At 46.2% G+C, this 27,599-nt stretch overlaps 1 protein-coding gene across 6 annotated transcripts in view; it reads right to left on the reverse strand.

Moving 5' to 3' along the window:
- TOX2 (TOX high mobility group box family member 2) overlaps positions 1-27,599 on the reverse strand; it is a 155,845-nt gene that overhangs the window by 75,297 nt on the left and 52,949 nt on the right. For all 6 annotated transcript variants that reach the window (XM_042801188.1, XM_033003643.2, XM_033003646.2 and 3 more), the window contains exon 2: positions 18,855-18,920. In XM_042801188.1, the coding sequence (XP_042657122.1) occupies positions 18,855-18,920 (66 nt within the window). The remainder of the gene's footprint in view (positions 1-18,854; positions 18,921-27,599) is intronic.

Consider the following 27,599-nt stretch of genomic DNA (forward strand, 5'->3'; position numbering starts at 1 on the left):
ACATGCATGGAAGCAACGGTGCAGCATGCAATGGTATATAAAGGATTAGTAATGCTGTGTTTATCCTTCTGAGGAAAGAGAGAGAGACAGACCTCTAACTCCCTAGCGACACAGACAAAAATGAGTTTTGGAAGTAGTTGCCCCCAGGAATAAAGAGGAAGAAAAATATAATCCACCTCAGATACCTCAGTCTTTCCTCCTGTCATTGCAAGGCAGCAATTGCCTTGTAGGAGAGTTCAGGGAAGGACTGTGTCAGAACCACAGCATGTCCCAAAAGAGAGCTCCACTTGAACCTGCTGGGACAACTGTCCCTCCAGATCCACCTTCTCATGCAGAGAAAAGCTCATAAAACCACTTACAGGGAGGAATGGAAACCCATACCATTCTCCTAAGAACTCAAGACCCGCTTAAGCAATCAGACCAGCAGTTCGTCAACATGCTGACCTAAAAATTGGCCAATACTAGACAGCATTTTTGGGAGGAGGTATAAAAATCCCTAATGAACAATTATGGAAGCTCCTCAGAGAACAGGGGAGGATTCATCCCTTGCTCTCACCTGGCTTTACTGTCCTTCCCTCTCCTTGCATCTCTATTAAGCTCTTGATAACAACATCTAGCGTCAGGGAGTTCCTCAGGTTCCTTACAAAACATGCCCCAAACTACTGCTTTGCAGATTTTCTGTTGTTACTTCTCTGAAATGCCATTTTCACAAGACAAAGCATGTCCAGGCATCACCTTCCTCTGACCCATGCCGTCCCGATCCATGCTGGGGTATTCACATTATGGCACGCGTGGAGGTGCTACATCCAGACCCTCCATCTCCAGCTCTGGAGGCTGAACTCTGTATGGCAGCACTGTGTCCCTATAACAAAGACCTTCAAGTTCCAAATAAGCAGATGGGATATTAGGGCTCAAAGTCTGCTGACAGCATTTTCAGAAGTATTCAATATTGACTTATGCAAACGTCGGCAATAACCAGAGCTCCTGAAAACCCTTTGTTGTATCTTCATAAGCAGGGCCAGGACTGTAAGGCATGTTTGATGCATAGTTGCTCCTGAATCACCTGCAGCAATATCTAGCTTCACCTATGTTTTAGTTACCTACCCACACTGACAAGAGAACTGTTTCATTTCACTGCATGCTTTTGTGGCTATTCTTCCCTAGTCTTTCAAAGCAAACGTGGCAGTGCTCCAGGGAAAGCCAGGAGATAGCAAGCTCCACTCCACGTCGGGAAAATGCAGCCTTTGTCATCTGTCTCACAATCAGACTCCTTAAAATTGTTTATAATGATTTTTGCCTGTTTTTAAAATGCATTGAAGGGACTGTACATCCAGTGAGATAGAAGCCAATGGGTATCTAAAATTGGACAGACTGGGCCAGACAAATATAAACCCTTTTCTTTCCTAGTATCTCGCCTGGAAGCGAATACAAGGAATATGATAATATTCTACTGAAGAAAATCATGCATTTCTGGGAACTATTTGAGGAGTACAGATTTTACATAATTGCTTTTTTTGTCTCATGGCATACTGAACTTGCATAATAAGATCAGTGCACTTCACAGAAATTCATTGTTGGACTGTACGGATTTGGTATTTTGTGTTGAGCCAAGGGTACATTATATAATGATGTATAATGCACTGTAAGCAGGTCAAGAGATAAGGCAGCCTGGAAACAGTAATGGAGTGCATGCAAGGAAGAATTAGTAAAAAGCACTCTAAGAAATTGATTCAACCTGGCTTCAGTCGAGTCAGAAGGACCCAGAGCAGGAAGGAAACTATGTTCTGTACCATACTTGTCCCTTTTCAGTTTTCATGTTAGAGAGTATTTCCCTTATGATCAGAACTGAAGGTGTGCGGATAAGGGCTCAAAAAAAGCCTTTGTGCCACACTTTGCATGGATGCTTTGTAGAAAGTTTTTCAGAGTTTTATCTCAAAGGATATATCCTAGCCCACAGCACACGGCCAGCAGAGCCACAGTCTGTGCCGCAGGTATTGTGGCAAACACTGCTTCACCAAGAGGTCTGCAGCAAGATCCTCCAGTAAAGCCATAATGGCAACACAATCCATCTTGAATCAAATCTTTTCTTCTCCCAGATACGCCCTGATCTTTTTTTTCTCTCATCAGCAAAGACAAATTTTCAAATGAAGCCCTGTGCGGTCCTCGCACACCAGGACTGGTGTTTGCAAGGCGTGGGAGACATGCACACACAGCTGAGGGTACCCCAGCAGCACGCTTGCAGAAGCAGACCCTGCAAATCCCTTTGCTGGAGCTAAGAGGGCAATGTGCACCTTTATCCTAAGAGACCCTGCACTACACCTGCTTTGCTCTCAGCATTATACATATGCACCGTCTTCCCACATGCAACCAAAGTACTTAACCCCAGGCTGTCCTTTCAGTCCACAAACAAAACTTCACAGTGCTCGGAGTGTTGGTGCTACTCATGGTCCCAGTCCAAACCTACAAAGGCAGAGCAAAGCTGCTGTTCAACAGCAACAGCTCTTGGTCCTCTTGCCTACAAAGTGAGGGTATCAGCCACATGAAATCACAAATTGGGTCAGCCCCAATACATTTGCTAAATTTCTAGTTATTTAATGTTGTGAGCCAGGCCAGCGTGGTGGCAGGGACCAGGCCAGGACCTTTGAAGCCCAAAGCATCGTTCCCTACAAATCCACTCAGATTTGAGGCGACACACTTCTCAAGTCAGACTTGGGACCCCAAAGCAAATTGACAAGAAAGCTACATATATTAAAAAAAAAAAAAAAAAAAAAAAGAAGTAATAAAATGCGACAGAAGCAGTGGCATCCCCCTCCCCATCGCCCAGATTTGATGTGTCTGATTAGCACGAGGAAGGCAGAGATGTGGGGAGAGCTTGCATAATGTGGTGCAATCTAGCACCTCCCCCAGGGTGCCCAGCTGCTGCAGAAGCAATTTCACAGCTCATCATCCATTATGAGATTAAAATAATTTTTTTTCCTCCCGTGAAGTATTAATAAATTGTGCAGGCAGACCAGAGTTAGTGCCATTTACACAAATGGTAGTGAATCACCCACCTAGTTATTTCTTAATGGATTGAGTATCTGTGCTCCTCCTTATCCTGTAATTTAAAAAAACTAAATACACAAACCTGTTTATTTGTCTCATCAGGCCCCAAGCCAGCTTTTATTAAGCCTGGGGATGCCAAGACAATGGCAGAGCTGCTGCCTCCCGTGGACCTGCCCCAGCACTTTACAAGGGAACAATACCAAAACATCCATGTCGATCAATACGAAAGGGAAAATGCACTACAAAAAAGCCCAAGCCCTCATTGAAATCTCTCCCAGAATTCACTTACTTTCCCTTCTGGGGGCAAAACTCACTGAGGCATTGCTGATACAATGCGGCTTCCTCGGTAGGTATAGTGAAGATGTAAAGCTGTAGTCAGAGCACCACTAATGGCTCTCTGAACATCCCTGCTTTATTACGGTATCAGACAAAGCAGGCATGTTTAATGTTTAAACTTCCAACGACAAATGCCTTCAGCAAATATGTTTTATGTATTTATTCAGTGCTTCTTAAGCACCTGTCGCCTTAGCAGCTAAGGTGCTGCTTACCTTTTATTTTATTAAAATTAAGAACATATCAATGCTTTGTAAAATGCCACCTTCTTCCCTCCCCTCTCTCCTCTTTATCCCCAAAAGGAGCTTGAAATCCTTTACCCACCCATCCACTGCCAAACACTTCAGACTGCAGAAAGTTGCCGAAATGGGAAAAGGAAATTAACTGAAACCACCAGCACAATAAATCAGCCTCCCACATTATCCCAAAGACCCTCAGCCCTAGAATCTGGCGCTGGCAGGCAGGAGAAGAGCCAAAGCCAGATACCTCGGAATCAGCTTTGCCAAAGTAAACCCTGAGATGAGATGGCAAGAGCATCTACCCAATTTCAATCCCAATGATTGGGTTTGGGCAGGCACTGCCTCCAAAGCCAGAGCAGGCAATGTCTGTCTGCAGCTAAGTATGACTTGCTTTGGTTGATCAATGGAGATCCTACAGATTATCTATGAGATCGGGATGCCTTGCCCCTTGCAGACCCTAAATATGCAAAACTCGTCAATGTGCCAGTCCTCCCAGTTCATGAGTTGTCAAGATAATCACCCGGAATCTCTCTCTACCTCCTTTGCATTTACTGAGCTTCTGAGCACCACAAGCCTTCCTCCACAACCATGAGTGCAAGAATTTTATTCTTTTACTCACTTATCCAAAGCAGAAGCTGTCATGTCACAAGAGCACAAACGTGCTGGGCTGTTAGGGAAAGCACGAAGCACCAAAAGACTCACGACAAAATTGTGAGAACTGTAACATGGTGCATGGCCAAGTATCCAAGTCCCCAGTGTAGGCGTGAAAATCTCAGCCTTAAGACTCCAATATGTGAATTTTAGGAAACAAACAGATTTTATCTTTAACAATTTTAAGTGTGGTGTTTGTTATTTTTTTTTTTTCTTTAATAAAAACAGGCTTATATATGGTATCTAAAAAAAGGCAGGAACACACACATTGCTGTGAGGGGCTCATCCATGTCCTAAATCACAGATACTCATCAAATACCTTCTAAAGGATTAAGCAATCTTTATAAAAGTAATAGCTAGAGTAGATACCATCCTTTCAAGAGGAAGGCGAGAAGGAAAACTATCAAATTAACAATCAAAATAGCAATGCTTCCCTAAAGTAATGACAAATCTCCATCTAGAAGGACAGCTGGGACACCAGTCTGCTGGTCACAGCCTGGAGCCTGGAGCCGTGATCACCGCCAGTGCTGGCGGTGAGAAAGGACTGTTGGAGGCACTAGTAACTCTAGAGGCAACAGACAGCATTTCTTGACTCAGGGAAGAGCTTTGCAGAGGAGATGAAGGTGCAAGAGGGCTCAAATCATCACCAGCACAACCTTCATTGCATGGCCATGAGGAGCCCAGCCCAACACCCAAGGCATGAGGTGGGAGGCACTCCCTTAGCAGCTGCATCCAAAGAAAACCAGCCCCAGCTATCCAGAAGCCAATCCAATCGAAACACTTCTTCCATTAAGCAGTTGGAGAGATTTTTCTATTATTTTTACTAGTTTACAACATGCCAGGTAGAGCCTGAATTTTTCCCAGGGAAATGGGCAGAAGCGGAAAAGCCAAAACGAGAGAGAGATGCTAATGGAGAGGCAGGGGAGGCTGTGAGCACAACAGGGCTGCAGGTAACGAAGCCAAAACATTGATCCCATGGTAAAAACTCACATTTGCCAGTGTACTTAAGGGCTTCAGCTGCCATCCTTCAAATCCAAGCCTACACAAAGCCTAGGTATTTCCATAAACCTGTGACAACTCAGAGCTGAGTGCTTCAATTGCTAATACTGGTACCAAACCGGGTACCTCAAGAGTCCTATTTGGTGTTACCAAAAAACATCATCCCAGTCTAGCCCCAAATACAATCAAAATGGGACAGATCCTTTTGAGGAAAATTACTAGAGAAGCTTCGCTGCAAGCTAAGATGCATCAGCTTTCACCATTTCTCCTCCCATTCCTATTCCTCATATCAAATAACAGGAATCTTTCCAGACTGGAACAGAGTGAGGCAGAAGTTGGCAATCAAGGACTGCACGGACAAAACAAAAAACATACAAGTAGAAGAAAGTAGGTGTCTCTAACACGGATGTTGCAGTAACCCTCAATGCAGAAGTCTGGAAAGCAGGGCAAGTAGAAATACACTGCATGTTCAAATTGTAGTGCTTCAAAAATTAAACACCACAGCAAGAGCTGCTGAAAGAACTAAAGAGTTTTCTGTGTTTTACAGAGTGGCTTTCCTTTTTTGACCCCCAGCACCTCTGTGTGAGCATGATAAATTCATTCCTGCAGTTACATTCAAGTGCCCAATAATTTCCATCTTTTCCCTGCAGCTCCTCTCTTGACATTCCATGACCAATTTTCTTGCAAAAAACTTAAAGGCCTGAGCTCACAGTGTTTTGCTAACTAGTCCTTTGTGCATGCAAACACACATGCGACTGCACACAGATCTCTGTGCTTGTGCAGGGGGGTGGATGAAACATCACGTTTGCAGAAGCATCAACATAAACTGCACCTGCAAGAAGGCATGCGAATATTCATGCAAAAATACACAGCTTTCAACTTCCTAACACTCTGGTGAGCAAACAGCCTGCTGATTTTATGAAATGGGGCTCCTACAGCTTTGCTACTTTTGATGTAAATAATGATGTTTCCCTTTCACGTGTTCAGTGCAAGAAACCTGTTCTGGGATGAGGGGTGGGCAGGTAAGGACCACACACCTTCCTTCTGATACCAGTGCAGGCTCCCAGGCTTGTAGCATCCTGACCTGCCCGTAGAAGAGCACAACTTGCTACTACCTTGTGCCCCATCTGCTTGCAGAAGTGACAGGCATCCTCCTACAGCCAGGTCCTGGGTGGAAACAAGCACCTTTAGGGTATTTGCTTCCAAAATGCACTAGGAATTGCTGAAGCCTGGGAAAAAAAAAAAAAGCTCCTTGACAGAAAAGCAGCCCGCAGCTCTGAGGCCGGCTTGGGGAGCACGAGACCTCAGCACCACATAGGTGTGTGTTTTTGTTTAGAAGTCATCTGGAATTCTTAAAATAAATTTGCTAAATTGTCTTCCAGAGACTGATGGCTTATTTTTTTTCTTCCCTCCTTAATAAACTTTCAGGGGTATCTTCATTGTTATGTCTAATTTTAGAGAAAACTAACATTTCCTGAGATTCAATTTCTCTCATAATTGTTGGAAGGAAACTAAATTGTCTGCTGTAAACATTCACTGTATTGTGTGAAAAGTATCTTTATTACAGCCCACTGGGAATACTAATAAAATTCCCAATCCTAGCCCTTCCTCACCTTTTTTTTTTTTTTAAGCTTGCTTCTTTCTCTTATATACCCATTAATGTCAGTTCAAACATTCTGCAGTCGAGATATGAGAACTTAAAATATATTATTTAACAATCAAGGGTAGAATAAAGACTTGTGAGCAGTAAGATCCTTTCTGCCTTCTCTTTCAGTGCTTTCTATTACAGAAAACGAGAATGGATATTCCATTTGTCTGTGTACGTGCTTAGAGTTGACGAAAAAAATCTCATTAGTTTAGTCTGACATATACTCAATACAGTCTATGTACATATTTTTTTTCATTTTATTCTACAGCTGCAAAATGATACTAAATTTCATCAGATTGGAACGAAAACTGTGGTCTTGGAACATTTCCCTTTAAGGGTCTTATATTTATTCAGAATTCATGAATCATTTTCCAGTAATACAACTATAATTATTCTTAAAGTGTTATGTTTGAAGGTTTAATATGAAATACTTGCAAAAAGCTCTTTTTCACTTTGATAGTTTGTAATCTTCATGGTAATCAGATCAGTTAGCTCCTTCACACAGCAGCCAGGAAAATACAATTTAATATGAATCTCATACTCTTCACTCATGTTTTAATTAAAGTAATAAAAGCCAAGTCATATTTTGCCCTTTACAGTGTACACAGATGCATAGACCTGAGCTATACAGCATCAGCTCAGACACTTCTGATGGCTGCTGATGGATTTCCCAGTTTGACATAAATTTAATTCAGGCTTGCTCAGAGGCTGCTGATCATGAAAGCAGCGTCACCAACAAGTGAGAGCCAGCACGATCCTTGGCAGAACTGTGATATGGGTGATGGATGCATGGGCCAAACGCAGAGCTCTGGGTCAGCTTTGCCACCTTTCAACCTGCTGGCAGGAGCTAAGACTGCTGTGACAGTGGTCCTTCAGCTGGGTCCAGTATCAGGATGTACTTCCCTGCGAAAGGCTAGCGCATCCCTGTCTCTGATTTTCGGTTCCCATCATAGCTCTGACCAGCCTGGCCTCGTGCAGCACCTGGCAGGGAAAGCTCTAAGCCTTCCCCAAAGGCGCAGGACCACATAGGACTGGTGGCACGCATGCTCCCCACCCGTGGTCCCCACATCGCGCGCTCGCCTGCTCCCTGGCTACCTGCATCAGCACGCTCCCCTCGCCCGGGCACCCACGGTACACACTCCCTCGTGGGCACCCACGCTCCCTTGCCCGGGTACCTGCCAGCTGCACCCACCCTGAGACACTCAGGCTTCAAGAAGGGGGATGCCCAGGGCTCTACCAAACAAATCCTGGAGCAGAGCAGAAGAGCTAACGCAACCGACCTGTTGCATGCAGGCACCAAGGCAGCCCCTTCTGATGGGTTGGCTCCCCATGAGGTCCTACCAGTTTGTCAGAGCAGTGAGGGACTGGGTACCACTTCACACTCGCAAGCAAGCTGCCAGAGCACTGCTGGGCACCAGTTTGGGTCCACTACTCTGCCCAATCGCATGAGTGAGTAGAGGTTGGAGTGAATGCCTGGCTACGAGCATAAGGAGCTGGGTGGTTGCACTCAAGATACGTAACCCTCATCATCCTCCAGAACCTGCAGAGCCATGAGATGCTCTGCTGAGCGGGTCAGGCCACCATGGGGCTGGAGTGGAGCCGAACTCTGTACATGCCCAGGGCAACCTCAGAGCTGACATGGAATGAAGGGCTCGTTCTGCAGCTGGCCGAGGCTACGGAGGGGTCTTCCTCTCTGCACAGGCCTACATCCAAACTCTGAAGTGGAAAATAATGCTTTCCTGTTGGAAGTAAGTGGCTCCCCAGTTAATCACTCTGTTGTGATGGCAGACCCAGACACCAGCTTGGGCTGGGGCTCCGATGAGAAGAGAAGAAGTAGTCATCAATCAGTTGGGAAAGGAAATCCCAAGACCAACAGGCTGAGGTTTTTTTTTTCATATTCCGGCGGCCCACGGTGCTGTATTTCCACAAATAAACACAATTTTCCAAAGTGACTCCCCAGAGGTCCATTACAGAAGCAAACCTACCTCTGCAGGAGCCAAAACCAAATCCCCCAACAGGACGCAGTAGAAAATCTTGCTTGTCACAGCTAACCGATAGCGATGTTATCGCATTATCAGAGCTCAGCATCAATCGTTAGCATGTAAAGACCTGGCTCCCAATCACACTGTGTCACAGCGGGTAATTCGGGAGACAAGCAGCGAGGAATTAGCACAGTGTGAGGAGCTGGAAGATCTGAAGGCAGAAACAGCTTGTGTATAAAAGCTCTGGGATTGCCTTTGTCTGAAGTGACAGCCACCACTCAAGGACAACCCAGCACCTTCCCAGGAGCAGCGGTAGCTGACCAGAGGGGCACCATCAGGGGATTTAAAGCACACGCAAGCACTATATTAATGTGATATCTATGCTTCGAAGGTGACCTGCTCCTTCCAGAGCTGCCCCAGGTTCCCCCATGTGTAGGTCTCCACCTTGTCCTGGGCCATGATGACCAGCAAAGGCAGCAGGTCTGTCTACACCACATGCAGTCCTTTCACAGCAGTGTTGAGCACCATGGGATTCTTTGATAAAGTGACACTTTGTTGGCTAAAGGATACTGTGCACCACCTTCCTCTGTATTTTGTTGTTATTTTATGAGCCGGTGGCTTTTTGAGCTTATCAGCATTGCTGGACAGCCAGTCCATGCGTCCTCATGCCACAGGAGTCACCACGCACACCAGCAGATCCCTTTCAGTGTTATTTATTCTGACTGGACCTCAGCTGTGCCCCATGGTGCTCTGAAGCATTCCCAGTTACTCCATTTCCTTCGCCCTCCAGCTTACAGGGGGATTTACGGAATCTCAGGTCCACATTTCCTTCAGCCCCACCCGTGGGCATCATGGCATTCCAGCACCAAGAAACACCTATGTCCAACCCTCTATTAGAACTTGTATTGGTATCAATATTTTCTAGATGTAAAACTTTGGTTCAAAATACAGCAGCAGCAAATGCTGTTTCACAGTGGGATACAGATTGTCCTGCTGCTGCCCTCCCTCTGCCAGCCCCTGGGTACCCTTCACCTCGCCAGCCCCCGGGCAGCAGGACCATGGGCTGGAGCTGTGCTGCTTCCATTCTCCTGCTGGGCCGTTCTCCTGCATTGATTGGGTTCCTGTTATTGTTTTATAAATGTTTTGCTGCTTACGGACTTCTTCACCGCAAAAGAAATCAGAGCTCTGTTTGAAGGTCCTCAAGTGCATTTTGACCACACACCTCGCAGACTGAGGGCTACAGTCAGGCGTGCTGCTTAATACGGGTGCTCTTTACCATTGGGTCAAAACCAATCTCTGAGCTGATTCAGATCCCAGAAAGCCTGAGAAAGACTTGGGAAAGGGAAGGAAAGATTACTGCTTGGACCGACCCAAGGGCGTTGCTGGCTGCGGGCATCTGGAAGACCCTGGAGGAGCGGCGGACGCTGTGCCCAGCCCTCGGGCTGCCAGCCACAGCGAGCGCTGCTCCTCCGCTTTCCAGCCACTGCCCCGGTGCACCCGAGGATCTCCTTCTCCCTCCTGCCTTTGTCCATAAACCTGAACCTCTTCAGGAACCTCAGTTCCTTGAGGAAACGTCTAAGTATGAAATTCAACCACCACAACAATTTCAGAGTTTTCTGTCCCTACAAGGCACTGTGTCACCTGACAGATATCTTCAATTGTATAGGATGCTATTTCTTTTTTTTTCCCCAGAGTAAATGCAATAGAAACAGAGACTATCCATTTTGGTCTAGGAACTGTTCAGTTGCATTAGCTTTTCACTCTGTGATGCATGGTGGCTGTTTTTCAAACACCCTATTGTTAACAACTTAGGAGTCCTTTGAGACCAAGGGCTGAAGATGATGTTCATTCTGCTTGTAATACCAAGGGATTTTTTTCATATTACTTTATTTAAGCACTACAGCTGACCCTCCAACCAGCAATAGAAGCTTCTCTTGCTATGACAAAGTTACAAGAATCGCCTCCTGACTGCACCTTTCAAAAATTTCCTTGTCACACAGGAGTTCATGCAAAATTCACAAGCCTGGATCATCAGCTGTAGTTGTGCTCACCTTTAAAACCCCACCTGGAAGAGTTTCCATTAGCTGCTGATTATAACAAATGACATGTAACACTCTATTGTTCATTCTAAAATAGTACATGAGATTCTTCCTGAATCGTCTCCCGAGAAAGGCATTTAATATCTATCAATGTCTTCCCTCTATTTTTTATTCTCTAGCACAACATATGAAATTATACAGTATTACTCAATGAACAGTAGGGAAAGAGCAAAATCTGTACCTTTGCATGGGTGCCTGCCGCAGCACATGCTCCCAGCTTCCACTGCACTGCCAAACTCTGTTTAATCATCTCTTTCAACTTTGAGTCCGTACAAAGCTCTCATTCCTCTTTGCTAGGGGCCTTTGAGATATATATATATATGTACATTCTAGCAACATTTGCAATGTATCATTGTAAAGGGATTGGGGACTCATCAGTTTTTTACTTTAAGGTGTACTCTGCCCCTGCTGTGGTTGACTCTAGACTTCAAAAATACAGACTATTTGGAGATTGGAAGAGACCAGGATGCTATAGAGACACAAGAGAGTGAAACCCAAGGAGCACAAGACTGCTGGAAATTCAGGAGCACCACAGCTCTCCATGCCTGGGGGATGGGTTCCCCCTTTTTTAAACCCTTCTACTTATATCAGTGATTTTCTCCACCACTGACCATCCTCTGAATATCATCTACTCCTGCGATCAATAGATCAAGCCAATTAGTAGCTAAAATCGATAGATTATGAAGACCCCAAGACATGTCTCCTCAAAGTTAAAGCAAACACAAGTTTCTTCATATGCAAAGACCGATCAGACTCTTTAGAAACACAAAAGCTCATTAGGGAATTTGAGTGGAAATTGCACAAAGAATAACCTCATGGTCAGCTCTAAGTTTTCCTCCACCAGTCTGCTGTACAGTCTTTACTGTGACAAGACTCAAGAGAAAGATCATCCTAAAGTATCGCTCAGCCACCTGTATGGTCTCCTGGTTTTTTCCAACCTTTCTTCTGGAGCAAACCCAGGTCTGAGACAGTGGCTGTGGTGACCACGAGCAACCTGCTGCACCTTATGAGTTTCAGGGACAAAAAAACCTGCTGGAAATTCCTCCAAATTCACACATCCTGGTAGGTCAGGGACCAGCCGACACGAGAACATGTTATGCCTGAGCAGTTGTGTGCGGTTGCTTCACTGCCAGCGACAGAGCATGTTTACCAAAGCCACTGATGGAGGGAAAACCAAAGTCTGTATTGGTCCTGCTTTACCGCTTCCTACTAAGGAGGAAGAGCAAGAATGAGGGGAGGATGACCTGTGTCTTCATTAGCAGCATCGAATTGCCCTCCCGCTGCCCGGGGCTCCACGGCCACTCCAGGACTGCAGCGGCTGCGTTCTGGCTCCGCGGGCCCCCGCAGGGGAGGGGACCCCCCGCACCCGCACAGCACAGATCTGCCCCAGACTCGGGTTTATTTTATCAACTGTTGACATTTTGCTGCAATTCAGTTGAGATTGGTGGGAGGCCCAGGAGGTGGGAGGACAACACGTCTGCCAGTATTATGACAAGGTTTGATGGCATATTTTATAGTAGAGGCTGCCAAGATGAGTTCTGTCTAGTCTGGAGTGCTAGCAGAATGTGAGGAAGGTATCCGTAGCTTCCTGCACCATCATTAATTTCTAATTATGCTATTGCTTGCTTTCTACATTATTGCCTATTTACCAAACACAGCTTTATTGTACCGTCCAGTTCCTTATAACTAGCAAACCCTATTGTTATGCTAAAATGAATGTTCTAAATGTTATTTATTATTTGATAAACCTTGTGTAACCCTGAATGGGGACATTAAATGGCAAGAACACTACTTCAAAATCCCATTTTAAATAAGTCACCAAGACAGCTGTGCCTTTATAAAACACATTAGAGTGGCACTCAGAGCACATATGGCTCAGGGATATATACAAATTATACAATTTCTGTCATTCGATCAAATAAGAGGGACGTTTTGACCCCAGAAATGAGTCAAATGTAAGTTGTAATTCAAGCCCCACCGGAGGCCCTGGCGGTAATGTATCCTGACGGCTGATCAAAGAGCCCTGACCATTTGACCCACCAGATCAGTGACTTACTGTATCTATTATGGCTAATACAGACCCGAGCTTGAAGATGTATGGAGATAAACAGATAAAGGGCAATAGATACAGTAGATAAATGTTGATTTATACACATCCAAGCACACAGATACATACGCAGATGGATTTCATGCATGCGGGAAGGGGCAGGCATGTATAACCCCACACTAACATTTATATAGGAACACATTTAAAGTCAGATGCTGTATATGTGTGCATGGACATGGCATATAATCTCTCTTAACTCCATTTCTCTTGGTGCATCGGTATATCCTCCACACTCAGCTGAGCTCCTGCCGATTTGCACACAGCCAGAGAAAAACTCACCTTCTATTTTATGCACATGCTGCCAGGTACACACATGTCTATGCCCATGGATCTACTTTCTCAGCGGTATAAATGTGAGTAACTCCACCCAGGAGTTACCCAGCCTTGCCCTCATGCATACAGCCCAAATTAAACCTCTCTGCTGCTCTGCAGGGTCATTGACATCAGGTGTCTCACCAGAGCTGGGGTGAAATCAGGCTTTTTCAATGCTGCTGTGCAAATCTGCAGCCCCCCATACATGTCCACAGGAAAGATGTGGTTCCCAGCAGCCAAGACCTGACATTATTGTTACATATATGGGCAGCATGAGTATGGCAGCAAGAACATACTGCCATAGAGCATCATATAAGAATAGCATTAGGGTAGGAAATGATGTGCAGATAACTTACTGTCAATTTAACTATCATATTTTCAACACTTGCAGATAAAGGAGTGGGGTCCTATCTGTGCTCTCAGTTACAAAAGCAGAGTTGCTTATGCGATCCATCTCCCTGGCCTGAATAAACTATACTGATGTATAACAGCATTTGCAGGAGGAGTCACACAAATTAACTTGTTGGTACAGAAACAGGCATGTTGCTCAGCTGGAATAAGCCGTGCACTGAAAGCTCCTGGGGATAGGCAGAGAGCAGGATCAAATGAGCCCATCACCCTGCCAGCAGCCAGAGACACGGAGAGAGGAGAAAAGTAGCAAACACTCCCCTAAAGCTTTCCACTGCGTTTGTCCACGGCCTGGGCACAGAGCCACATCCCTGCTCCCAACAACCCGAGGGACAATTGTCCCCAAACCCGTGCCAAGGCCTGGTCATTCCCACACCCTGCATCACACCACCCCCAGCTCCCCAGAAAGGTATTTCCTGTGTTTATTCACCCGTAAGGTGGGATAACGATACTTCTGGCAGGGCATCCCGAGGCACAGCTAGTTCATGTTTATAAAGCACCTGTGGACTCTTCCTGCAAGTGCCAAAGTCTTGATGCCAAACAAATCCAACCTCATTCTTGTCCAGCCACATGAGGAATTTCCCAACCCTTGCCTTTCCTGAGGTTACTCTCCCTGTCACAAAGACCTTAATAAATACATTTTCTTACTGATTTGGTGGGTGGTTTTATTTCTTTTAACAGCACTATTGCATTTTTACTCATCATTCAGAGTACATCATATGGATGGTAATCTGTCCATCCCTTAATTTCTTGTCTTTGTTTGGGGAGGGGAAGAAAGAAAGAAAATTGACAGGGGGGAAGAATGACGCTCTGCCGACTTCATGAGACACAACAGATACTTCACTCATCTCGGGGGTCAAATGTCCGTGATGGTTTGATCAGATGTCAAGTTGCATTTATAGTCTGGCCCCTGTTGGGGGTTGAATTACATTTCACATTTGACTCACTTCTGGGGTCAAATGTCCCTCCTATTTGATGGAACAAGAGGAATTATCTTCCCCAAGCAGGCTGTGCTGGTGTGAGTCTGGGTCTGTCAGCGCTCTCATTATGTTTTAGGCTCCTATATTTCTGCATTTTGTTCTCAGTTGAAACCAACCCCTTTTGGGATGACAACAAGAAATGCAGCCGATAGCACATAAGCAATTCTATCAAGTAAGATGAGGGGAAGGAGCAGATCAGCTGGCTTTCAGTTCTTTTGGATGGTGTTTTGTTTGGGTTTTTTGAGAGATTTTTGGTGGTGTTTTTGTTTTTTTTTTTTTTTTTTCCCCTTCTCCCTCCGAGGTTAGCAGCTCTGCAGGGTAGGGAGTGATGAAGGAGAGGCAAGTAGACCCTGGTCCCAGCTTTACCACACTCTTGACATAAGACACTGCAGAAGCTCCTTAGGATCCAAAATGGTACAAGGGGCTGAGATAAGGCTGATGTCAGGGTGCTGCAGGATTGCGATGATGCCCAAGGACTGCCCAGCACAGGAGCTGCCCTAACCGCACTGTCTCTCTGGCTCCAGTTGTAAAATGAGAATAATTTTATCTGTGTGATGGGAAAAGATGACTCAAGATCTTAAGCAGTTGCTGGATCTCTGGGCAGCAAGTGTAAAAGGTACAAAGCATTGTACTGACAGGCAGGAGCCATTTAACTCCCCCTGGGTTTAAACCAGGGCAGGGGGAGACACGATAAACTGAATTCTGCTTTCCACCTAACTTCTTCTAGGTACTTTGAAAGAAAAATCACAAGGCACTACAGAATTTTCTAAAACAAAGACTACTGAACTACTTCCAGCTGTGGACCCCTAAAAATTTTCCAGCTGAAATGAGGCCACAAACAGAGATGAATTTCTTGCTCTCCCAGCCCTTCGCACCCGCCTCGAAGCATGGACGGGCTGGAAGCCCTCGTGCAGGTCTGGGGGATTTCATTGTGACAGTCACTCCAGACCTTCACAAGCGTGCTGGTACCAGGGGAGCTGACTGCGTGGCAGAAAACTAGGGTAAATAAGCAAGCGTGCCCTAAAACAGGTGATGTGAAGCTAAGATTTCTCATCATTAATGCTGGATGCCCCAGCCCCTGCGCCTGAGCTGAGCTCAACATGAAGCTGTGTCGGCTGCCGAGAGCTGCCGATGCCTAAGGGTGCCCAGTGCAACCAGTTTAAGACAAAAATGGGGAAAAAAACCCCAACCCACCAGGCTTATCTATTACAGCGTGATGGCTTCAGTAATTAGTGTGTATGATTTGTCTTTGTCCCCAAGGATCCCAAGGGCTGAGCGATATCCCGTGTGCTGCGCAGGCGTCTCTGGGCCAGTGGTTTAGCAGCCTTTCAAGTGAGATTGTGAAACCACACTCCTGCTGTTTAATGTACTCGTTCAGGTTACAACAGGTTTAGCAAACAATAAAAAAACATCTGGAGCCCCCATTTAAATAAAAGAGTTGTGTTATTAGTAATAAAGTCATGACTGGTGCCATAAAGTGCTCTCTGGTAAGCAAGTGCTGATGTGCAGGTAAATAAAGGGAGATGATGAACTAATGAGGGTAAGGGAGGAAGGCTGCTCCCTGTCCTCCTCAGCCAAAGCTCATGCTGGGTGTGAATCACCACTAATATCCTTGCAGGGCATGAACTGGGATCCTCACCCTCCCTCCCTGCTCTCCTCTTGGTACCCCGGGCGAGGTAAGGGGGGGGTCACTGCAGCATCCCACCCCAGCAGAGCCCTGGGTGCCACTGCCCACCCTTGCACCCACTGCTCCCGCTCCCAGCTCCTCTCGGACTGCCCCAAGCATAGCAGGACAAGGAGGGGGACTGGAGAAGCAAGATGAGACAAACTTGCCTATCTATTTTCCACAGCAATCCCCACTCCCCACAGAGCTCTTGCTCCAGGATATAAAGCAGCAGCACGGTCCCTGAGCACAAACCTATCCCTGTAACTGCAGATACCTGCTCCTGCCCACCTTTTGCCAAGAGAAAGAAACTTCCTCTCTTTTCATCCTCAACTGCTATTTCAAATTAGGAAATAAACGTCACCAAGTAAGTAGAGAACAAATGAAGAGTAAACTTCTATTTTCCCAGGTTACAGGGATCTAAGCTGGTTTGGTTTATCCTTCTCCCAGCTTCAAACAGTACACAAATCCTCCACCGCATGATAACCTCTATTTTTATTTGAAAGTCAGCCCTCCTCCTCAATTGTGGCGCAGCAAACTATTTCCCCCCCCCCCCCTGCAGCGTCACTTCTGATTTCCCTTCAGCTGCCCACCCGTGGGGGAAGCGCGATGCAACAGGGGCTGCGAGGTGATTTCTGTCAATGTAGAGGAGAAAACACAAACGGTTCACGTTGGCCGTGGTTCAGCCCCAGCGCAGTCCCATCCTGCAGTCGCAGCACAGCCAGGGAATGCGGCTGGCCACGGAGCTGCCAGCCCATCCCAATGGGGCTGTCAAATAGTTGTCCCTTGGGAGTTTTTAAAGGCAGAGTAGCTAAGACAACTGCCCCCATTAGCATCCACCACTTGCCCATAGGCTCTGCACAGCCCTGGGGAGCACGGATGGGGACGGTGCTGACCCCCCGCTGAGGCACCTGGGGGTCACCCTCTTCCTTTCTGCGTTTACTCAACCCCTGGCAGTTCCTGGCTCTAACGAACAACCACACGCTGATGTTGATCAACTACATATTTGTTTCTGCTGAATCACTTGATAGCACCAAGTTTGTGGTTCCTTCCCCAGCCTCTGGAAATCCTTCTCACACAAGAACAGGCCTTTTCCCATGCCTCGGTGGTGGCGGCTTTGAGTGATATCTTTGAAAGCCAGAGCAGGAACAACTATCCTGAGCAATGAGGCAACGCACTGCCGCACTCTAAGGTGGCAAACATCAGGTTTTCATCCTGTTTTCAGTTTAATATGCATATATTTTAACAGCCACTGGTATCTGAGTTGTATATACCATGGAAGACTCACTAGCTTTGTAATTCATAGCGATGCCATGGTATGTACCAAATCCCAGAAGCAGGAGCACACTGTAACCTCACTCCAGCCCACACACACCAGGTCCAGGGCAAGAAGAAGACAGCAGCATCTTGGGCTGGATGGAAGCCATCACACACCTGCTTTTCAAATTTTGCAACACATCACCTTCACATGACATAACCCTGCAGAGCCCATGACGCACACAGCTGTCGTCAACAGGGCCCCGTCGCACAACAAAATGGCCCGACACAGTCCCAAAATGGGATGCTGAAAAATATTATCAATGAGCTTGCACTTCCCCTCACAAGGCAGCTGGATGTGATGGGATGCTTCATCCTGAGGGTGCAGCATCAGGCACCTCAAAGATGCACCAAGTCTCCAGCACGCTCTAGTCATGCTGGGCCACCGCAGGGGCACACAGGTGGGACCATCTCTCACCTCCTGGTCGGGAGGACAGGTAAGAATGTGCTGAAGTCCTCACCTCCTAGCAGGACCTAAGCGTATGCTTAACTTTATATATATATTTAGGGCTGCACTGAATGGACGTGTCTGTTCCATGTGTAGCCAAGCCCAGAGAGCGCCCTGAAGGCTCAGGCACCTGCAAGATGTGAGCACTTCTATTCTGGTCCTCCCCGTGTGGGCTTATAGCTCCAAAACAGGAAACCTTTGATTCCTTTTTCTCCCCGAGTCGTCTAACTGTTAATCTATTTAGCTACAGGAAATACTCTACGTGAGGGAAGGAGGCACCTGAACTACACACAATACTTGGAAACCTCACTGCGTCCAGAAACACCAACTGTGTCTTCATTTTGAGTGAAGGATGCTGAGGCAAAGCTTTTTGGCCTTGTCGGAGAGCCGTGGCTAAGCTGGGCTCCAGTGACAGGCAGCAGTGTTGGCACGCAAGCACATCCCTCTCCCTGTACCAAGGGCATCTGCTGCTGCTCCTGGGCAGCAGCCGGGTTGACACCTCTGACCTCTGTGGAACCTCCTGATGCAGATTCACAGAGAGCTCCTGGGATCTATGCCTGGACATTGCCTAAATCCCCTAGAAAATCTCACCATACTGCCTGGCCAAGTAAATGGACACTTACCTGATTTGTGGATAGAAACTCCTGGGCGTTGTCATTCATTCCCATGTACATGTTCTCCCCATCAAACTAGAAAGACAAAAGAAAGTTAGAGTTAGTGAAATGCCATCTTCACACCAGGGTCATGTGCATCCTAAATACTTTTCTGGCTATTCATATAAAGAGCAAAAATTCCCAGAAGAAAATCCTGTGCTTCTCCTTTAAAACTTTTGAGCATGTATGAGCACACCTACATCATGGTTACTGCAATGAGACATAGTAACATAGCACGTTTATGTTACCTTTTCAGTTAAATAGTGATTGAATCACTCCAATTCAAACAAATAAGCCAAACCTGTGCAAAGCCACAGATGTACCCAGCAGCAAAGATCAGCCAAATGAAGTTCTTACTAAAATTCCTACCAGACCATCAATCAGCTTTAAAAAGACGACTTCCATCGATGGAAATTTCCAAGACAGGCAGGTCCTGTTCAATCCTCTTCCAGACACCTACAGACACTTTAACCACCAAAGGAAACCTACTGCAGCAATGCAGAAAGCCACTCTGGGCCATACATGAGGGGGTCTCTATGCAAAGCCTGATTCCCCAGCCTCACAGTTTGCTGTTGTTTGCAAACTCTGGTTGCAAGAAGACACATTTCCCCCCATCTCCTCTTCCCCTGCATGCTCTGCCAGGAGTCTTGCCTCCGTGGCCAGGCAAGAGGCAGGGCAGCTTGAACAATGCTCCTGCTAACATGCATGCCCCCTTCACCCAGTTCCGAGCTGCTAATCTGCCTATTAGGCTACAAAACCCCCATGGAGAACTGCAAAACTCTTCTCATTAATTAGCTACAATGGGAGCTTTTCGCTTGCTCCGATTCCAAATGAAGGAAAAAAGCCCTCCAGGATTGTCTCCGGCTCGAAGTATGGCTGGGGCAGTTCTCAAGGCTAAGTTCACAAATTAATTATGGCAATAAAATGGTCTATGCCATAAAACACCCCTGAGACAAGGATGAACGTAGCAGGTGTGAATGACATCATACACTTAACAAGGGGAAGAACCAACCCTCTTGCCCTTACAAGCCGCATGATGAATTGAAGACTGTTCACCCCTTGCATGTCCTCTTGCTCTCTGATACAAAGCTCATACCAGTTATACCTTAACAGAAATAGGCCGTATTAAGAACAATAAAAGAGAAATCTAAATGAAACCGGGTGAAGATTTTCACTGTAGACTATTAATTACACTTCCATTTCTCAGAGTGCTACAGGATTAGCTGCGTAAGTCAGCAGAGTTAGTAAAGCCAAGTAGGGGTAACACAGCTCTGCTCAGCATCAGACACCCTCTAATTGCCAAACTATCCTCTGGGATAGCACAGCAAACCAATTAAAAGCAGCAAAATTAGAGTGGGTATTGTGACTCATTAACTAATACTGATAGCAGCCACACCAGGATGGAAGGGGATCCCTGTGCAAAGGCAAGATCAGCAAAGCAGCAGCCGTGGGATGCAGCGAGCATTGGCAGCCCGACGGGCTTGCTGGGACAAGCAGCTGACCCAGAAGCCAGCTGGGTGCCATCCACTTTAAACTGAATTTCCCTCCACCTGTAAAACAATCACTGGCGTAGCCAGCTCCTACTAACATGGTTCCAGCTTGAGTTGCTGTGCTTCCAGGCACAGAGACTCAATCAGCTCTATGGCCTAAATACCCTCTGCCAACCCGGCTGGCCCCAGCAGAGAAGGCTGAATTTGCAGAAGAGTTGGCACAGTTTGGTGGAGATGCTCAGCCCTGCGGCGGTGGGACCAGGCTCTGTGGGAGAAGCCGCTCTCTGACTTGGCATGGGCAGCAGCATGCGTTTGGGCAGTCAATCTTTTTGGAACAGGCAAAATTACGGACCTGAGGTCCCATTTCCAAGCTCTTTTTGGGACCACCCCACCAAAAAAAACATCAGGTGGATCCTGGAACCTGAGCAGACGCGCTGAGGCTGCGCACTGGGTGGATGCAGGGCCCTTTCTGCTGGCCCAGTCTGCAGCGCCAGAGCTTTGCAGCAGGTTGGCTGCACAGACACGTGTGGCACTGCGGGATGCTTAAAAGCTACTGCATCTTGAGGTGGCACACTGGGATGCTTCAGGTTAGCTGCACAGGAGTTTTTCAGCAGGCAGCCCTGAAGAGGAATAAAATATTTCAGTGGGGAGATAGTTCTGTAGTTCCCTGGGACCAGTCAGGAATTTGCACCACAGAAATACTTCCACATCAGGGAAAGAGCTCTTTGCTAAGTAAAAGCTTTGGCTCTCCAAGAGATTTAAACACACAGATGATGCACATCCATCTATCTCCCTTCCTTGCAAACATACACCTCACTGTTCTCCTGCAGTGCAGTATTTTGCAGATCTGGACTCGGACCTGTTTGAAACAACACCTCTTCTCCAGAAAAGAAGTCACCTGGGAATCTATATTCAGAAAACAAAAAGTATCTTTCACTGGTGAGGTCCAGGGCAGGACAAGCATTCTGCTTTCTCTGTATCACTCTGTTCATCAGAATGCACTTTTTTTATGGCTTTCTACTATTCCCCTACCTACACTCCACACTTCCTTCTGCCCTTGATGCCTTCATAATAACTGTAATGAATCCTGCCTTCAAAATTACTGTGCCTCTGATTGCCAGTCTGAGCAGCGAGCCTGAAAATCAAGACTCAAAATGCAATGGAAACTTTGGAACTTCCCCACTGCTGATTGGATTTTTTTTTCCCTCTCCTCCAGGCTATGAGGGTACAAACAAATTTATTAGAAATTCTCCCATCAGGATATTTTTTCAATTAGACATTTGCCACTTATACACCAGCCAAGTAGAGCAGATAAGTAATGTGCTCTCCTTCTTCTCATTATTGTTTTGCTACAGAATGCACTTCAAAACAATCAGCCCCATCATTCCAGGTAGATTTACGGCAGAAACAGACATTTTAATATTTCCCTTTTGTTACAAATGCTTCCTCCCTTTTCACTTTGGTCTAACTCTCGGTGCATTTCAGGCCTCCCAGGCAGTTCCAGACCTGGGTTCACCCATTCATCACCCTCTGTGGCCCCCCAAATTGATCAAACCTGTATTAAATGATGTGCACACGCAGAGTGGTGGGTATCGTTTTTGAGTCCTAATTTGAAAGGAACATACTCTTGTGCAGTTGTCTTAATCATCCTTTTGCTCTTTTGTAATTATTTAATTTTTGTTATTATTTGGCTAACAGAAACAGCCTATTAAACAAATCAGTGGCTGTCGCTAATTCTCACCCTCTGCTGCATGAAATGAGTATGAAGCCAAAGTGAGCCGAAATCACTCTCAGCTTGCAGTGCTTTGCATCCTCAACATGGGGTTTGCTTGAGAACCTGGGAAATGCAAACCCCATGTAGCCAAGTTGTGAAGCAGGAAGATGCGTTTAATTGCTTTTCCTTCATCTCAGACTTGGACCCATTTTTATCAAACTTGCACTGACTTGCATAGCGATGGTTGCCTACAAGCACAACCAAAATCAAGGGCCTCTACTCCAGTAAGGACCCAATAAAGCCCCACTTTGCCAAATCCCTACTCAAACTTGTCTCACGTAACACACTCAGGACAGAAACAACTCTACTCACCAGATTAAAAAAAAAAACAAAACAAAACTAACCCTTAGAGGAAACTGCCCAAATTCCTGCCAACTCTGGCAACAAAGGCATGCTGCCAAATGAACGCCAGCAAGCTGCCTTCATCTGCGGGTGACATGAACTCCATCCCAAAGGAAGGGGAGCGCAGCCGTGACCCAATCTCATGCCACAGGAGGTGGCTTTGCCTGTCACCGGTGGATGAGCACACGGCCCTGTCCACCCCATTCAGCCAGGAAATCCCAAGGAAATCAGGGTGGCGGACACAGAGCCGTGCCTCCACTGGAGCGCCTCTCCACGGTACACGCTTCCCCGGATTTGGGGTCCAAGCAAGAGGGACAAGGACAGTTCCGTCCTGTGAGAAAACACCCTCTGAAATTTAGTTTTTCATGGAGAATTTACTTAAAAATACAATTATTTTACTGCAGCTCTTCCAGAGGAGCTGTAGCTGGCACTGCGATTCCAGAGGCAGAGCACTGCTGTGCACCCACCAGCCCATACAGGGAGCTGAGCGCAGGCTTGATTCAGATGATGTTCAATGAAGCACTTTTTAAATTTTTATTGCTTTTCTAGACACACTTTGGCTTGTTATTTTTGCAATACAACGTTATTTTCAAACCTGTAAATGTGCCCAAAGGTCACCCAGGTCCCATGCTAGTAAGACAAAAATGAGTAAGAAAAATAAATGCATGCTGCAAGCTGGGACAGAGCCCAGAGCAAAGTAGCTGTGTGATCTCCAGCTCTGTGCAAACATGGAGAATAAATGTTTGTCAACTGGGAAGGACCCAGTGGAAAGAAACACAACCTCCTGCCAAGATTCAGAGAAGGCGTTACTTTCTCATGGATGGCACTGCCAGCTTGTACAATGTTATTATGAATCTCATCACATCCTTTTATTTCCTGAGAGTCATGAGTTGAGACAAAAACCTCAACTCTGTAAGAAATATGTTGGCAGCACTCACATGAGGAATGACTTCAATGACACCTGAAAGATCTCAAAAATCTTCCAAACTTTTTATTTCATTGTATTTTAAATGTTGGAGAGTTTTGTGTTTTTTGGTGGTGGTTTTCTTTTTTTTTTTTTTGAGAGGTCTTACCTAAATTTTAACACTCACTGTTGGCAAGAGTAGACCAGAGCACCTTAACTGCAAGTCCACTGAGGATCTGGAGCTTTTAAAAAGTAGCCTGTTAATGTAAATCCAGCAGTCACTAAAAGCCATCATCATCATCATCATCAAGGAGTTATTAAAGGCCCAGTGAAGAACAAATCACATGCTTCCAGTGATCCCTAGTGCCCAGAGCTATAAGCACTTGCCTCTCAGTTTTGCTTCCTTGTGTCAGGACACATGAGATGGGCATCAGATCCCCTCTCACGACAACCTAATTTCCAAACTGGGTGCACCGGGCATATCCCCTTTCACTGGAGATGCTTGGGATGCAGCTTGTTTCATTGTCCACCAAGATACACCTCAGCCATCACTAGCATCAAGACTCCACAATAATTTAATGCCACAAATGCATTTAAGATTTTAGTGAAAAAAAGTTAGAATACAAGAAAACTTGCATAGCACAGTCAATGCCATATTTAATAATACTCCCCATTAAAAAAAAAAAAAAAATTAGTGCAGCCCATGCATTGTTGGGGTTTATTTAGCTGCCTCTGATGGCATCCTACCCACCACGCAGAAACTTTACAAAGTTTTACAGAAGTAGTTTTTTCCACAATTAATTTTTATTAGGCAAGCATTATTTGAGTGGCATAACCACATTCTGTTGTAACTGCATTTTGGCCACAGTACTTCCAGCCTCACACCCCCACAGTGCTGCTCCTGCACAGTGTCAGGCATCCCTGCACACCGGGCTCAGCCCTGAGGGTGTGCTGGGCACCAACACCCAACACCCCGATGCTGGCAAGGATGGTTTTGCCAGCACACATCTCTGCCACGTCCCTGGGATGTGAAATATTCACTTCAGCCTGGCCCCTGTCAGCGCTGCTGCCTGCAGAGCTGCCGCTGTGATTTCCTATAGGAGTAATTTAGCACCACGCTTCTTCGGGGAATACATCGCTGTGGTTAGCTTAATCTCTTTAACTGCAGTTTCCTCATTAAGGTCTTTACACAACCTCTGGCCCAAAGTGATCTACTTAGCATTATTTATTTGTCTGCTGAAATGCTTGGATAGCCCCTCAGTTGATCCTGTCAAAGAGGGTCAAAAGTTCAGCAACAGATTTATGACACTCCCCCCCTCCCCAGACCCTCCTGGGAGGAAAGCTCTGCATCTCCATCCTGGCCACCGCCCGGGCTGGCCACGCTCTGCCACTGGCTTCAGGACGAATGTCACTAAAAGCGAGCGCAGCACCACAGCAGGTGTCAGTGGCAGCACATCTTTCCACAGGCTGCACAGCTGAGCATCTGCAAAAGGCACCCGGGCTTCATGGGGGCTGGGGTTTTTGCAGTCACGTATTATCCTAGGGTAAAATCAGACTGATATAGATGAAGTCTTAAGTTTTAACACCATATAGTAAAAAGTGGTTTGGTTGGTTTGTTTGTTTTAAGAAGAATTTGCAAACAGGATAAAAGCTAATAACAGTTATTTCCAGAAGCAGGAAACCTACTACAGAGCTGGTGGTGCCAAGGGCTGCCCAAGGTACTGCAGAGACTGTCAAGAAGCTACAACCAGGTGGGAAAGACAGGAATGAACTGCATTGGCTTGGATACAGATGGAGCATTCCATGGTTCCCAAACTGGAGCATCTCCCTTGGAAATACCCATCTGAGCAGCTCTCATCCTGGGATGCCTAGTAAGAAAAAAATATAAAACAAACCAACAAAATCCTAAGGAAGCCCCATGGCCAGGCAGCATTGCCCCACCACTGCCCCGCTCCGCAGCAACGGGAGCGGCGGGGGGAAGGTGCTGGACCGGCAGGTCTGACCCCTCGGTGTGAAATCACCTGGAGCTGAACACACCACTGAGGCAGCAGAGAGACCCCTGGGGCAAGGGACAGCGTGCCTTGCAGCCCGCCTCAGGGTAAGCTGAAGGGTCAACAACCGCCTAGAAAAAGTGGAATTATCCTTCTGGGTTTCTCACAAAGTTTCTCAGAAAAAAGCTCTAAAAACCAAACCCAACTTGTCATGGGACAAAAGGAAAGGTCCTCTTGCTCACAGCCAGGGAAAAGGTATTCATCAGGTTTTAGCAAGAGGAGGATTATGGTCCATAATCCATCTGCATTAAGATCTATCCAGTTCTTAATATAAGCGATCTAGAAGAACTCAAGTTTATTAATGAGACAAAAATTATTCAGGCTAGCCAAAACTAAAAGCGACTTTGAATGGCTTTGCATTAAGACTCTCGCAGTACTAAGTGGCAGCGAGGAAATGGAAGATTAAATTTAATGTCAATAAATGCAAAGTAATGCACTGGAGAAAAGGAATCCTAGCAATACATACACAACAACAGGCCCTAAAATAGCTGTTACTGTCCAGAAGAGAAACTGTGCATTTGTTCTGGAGAGTTCATTTCCAACTTTTGCTCAGTCCTCAGCAGCTGCCAAAAATGCCATTCAGGTTTTAGAAGCAATTAGGAAAAGAACAAAGACTAAAAGATCAAACATTATTTTACCATCTGTACGGTTAGGAGAAGGAGAGAGGGCAATCACAGGGAGGATTCAAGGCGTGGAATGGCGTACATGGATGAGGAAAAGAGGTGATAGATATAGAGGGACTCAACAGAGATGTACATGTAGTCATGAGACAAGAACAAGGAACGGCTCTTCTCTGGTTCTTATAGCCTAAAGCCAAGGAGGCAGACACTAAAATCATTAGCTATTGGAATTACACATCTTACAGAGAAGTTTCTTCACACAGGGCCCAACAGAAAAACCTCTTGCAGCAGGATGCTGTGCCCTAGAAGATCCAGAATACCAACTGGATGAATTAGAGGGCAATAGTAAATCCAAACCACTGAGCTCAAGATGACCCTGACCTGTGGGCTGCTGGAAGCTCTGTGGGTCATATCATCTCATCAGATACTAGGCAAAACATTTTCCAGCATGTGGGTGGTCAAACATTAGTCCACAATAGGGTGGGATCTCCATCCCTGGAGGTACTCAGAGCTCGGCTGGACCAGATGCTGTGCCACCTCACCTACTTGGCCCAGCTTTGCGCGGGGGCTTGGGACACGCAGACGTCCCTCCCAGCCAGCAGTATTCGGTGCTGCTGTGGTGGGTGACCATGCCGTGTCTACCCAGGCAGCCGCACAGACCTCCACCCCAAGAGCACCTCCAGTACCCCCTTTTTATTCTCCTGTACTCAAGGCTGGAGAGATCTTGAATGCCACCACTATTCAAGCGACAGCATTTATTTATCTAAGAGACTGGCTGGTTTTCTGTGAACGCTGCACGCAAAATTATTGTTACTACATTATTTGGGGGGAATGAGGACTTAAACTCATTTACCTGGACCTTTCAGAGCCTGCAAAGGAGTTCAAGCTCTTCACATACACACACAAAAAAATCCGTCCACTGAAAGCTACAGGGAGCAGCAGAATTTAGTCTTAAGACTGACATGGAAATAGATTAATTTTTTTTCCCATTTCATATTCTAATTACAATTCTTCTCCCCCTACTATTTTCTGTTCTCATTACAGTCTTAAAATTGCTCTGCAAATTCTGTACCTTATTCTGCTCTTCCTACCATCTTTGTCATGGAAATGAGAAACAGAATGTATAAGCATGAAAATATTGCCGAGATCAAAATTGTGCTTAACCCTTTCACGTGCGACCCTGAAAAGAAACGAACGCAGCACAGACCAGCTAGTCCTCCATCCAGCCTCTTCTCCTTCTCCCAGCCACAGGAAAGGAAAAGAACGATGCTCAGAGAAACGCACTCTTAATTTAAAGGCCAAAGTTGCTCAGGTTTACACATTTGCTGTGCTGGAGGAGGGGTTGGGTTTTTTCAGCTTCACAGGTTTTGCCCCTGAGGGCAGATCTCGATGTAATACACTTTGATCATACTCAGACGATCGTGTTTAGTTTTTAGCTTTCGGTCTGCCAAGCAGCCTCGTGGAACGCTGGCTGGGAGAGGTGCTGTGGGGAGCTTCGGGCAGCCCCGGTGCACTGGGTGCGCAGGGTATCTCC

This window comes from Tyto alba, unplaced genomic scaffold (genome assembly GCF_018691265.1).
Source record: "Tyto alba isolate M040663 unplaced genomic scaffold, T.alba_DEE_v4.0 Super-Scaffold_33, whole genome shotgun sequence".
Taxonomy (NCBI): Eukaryota; Metazoa; Chordata; class Aves; order Strigiformes; family Tytonidae; genus Tyto; species Tyto alba.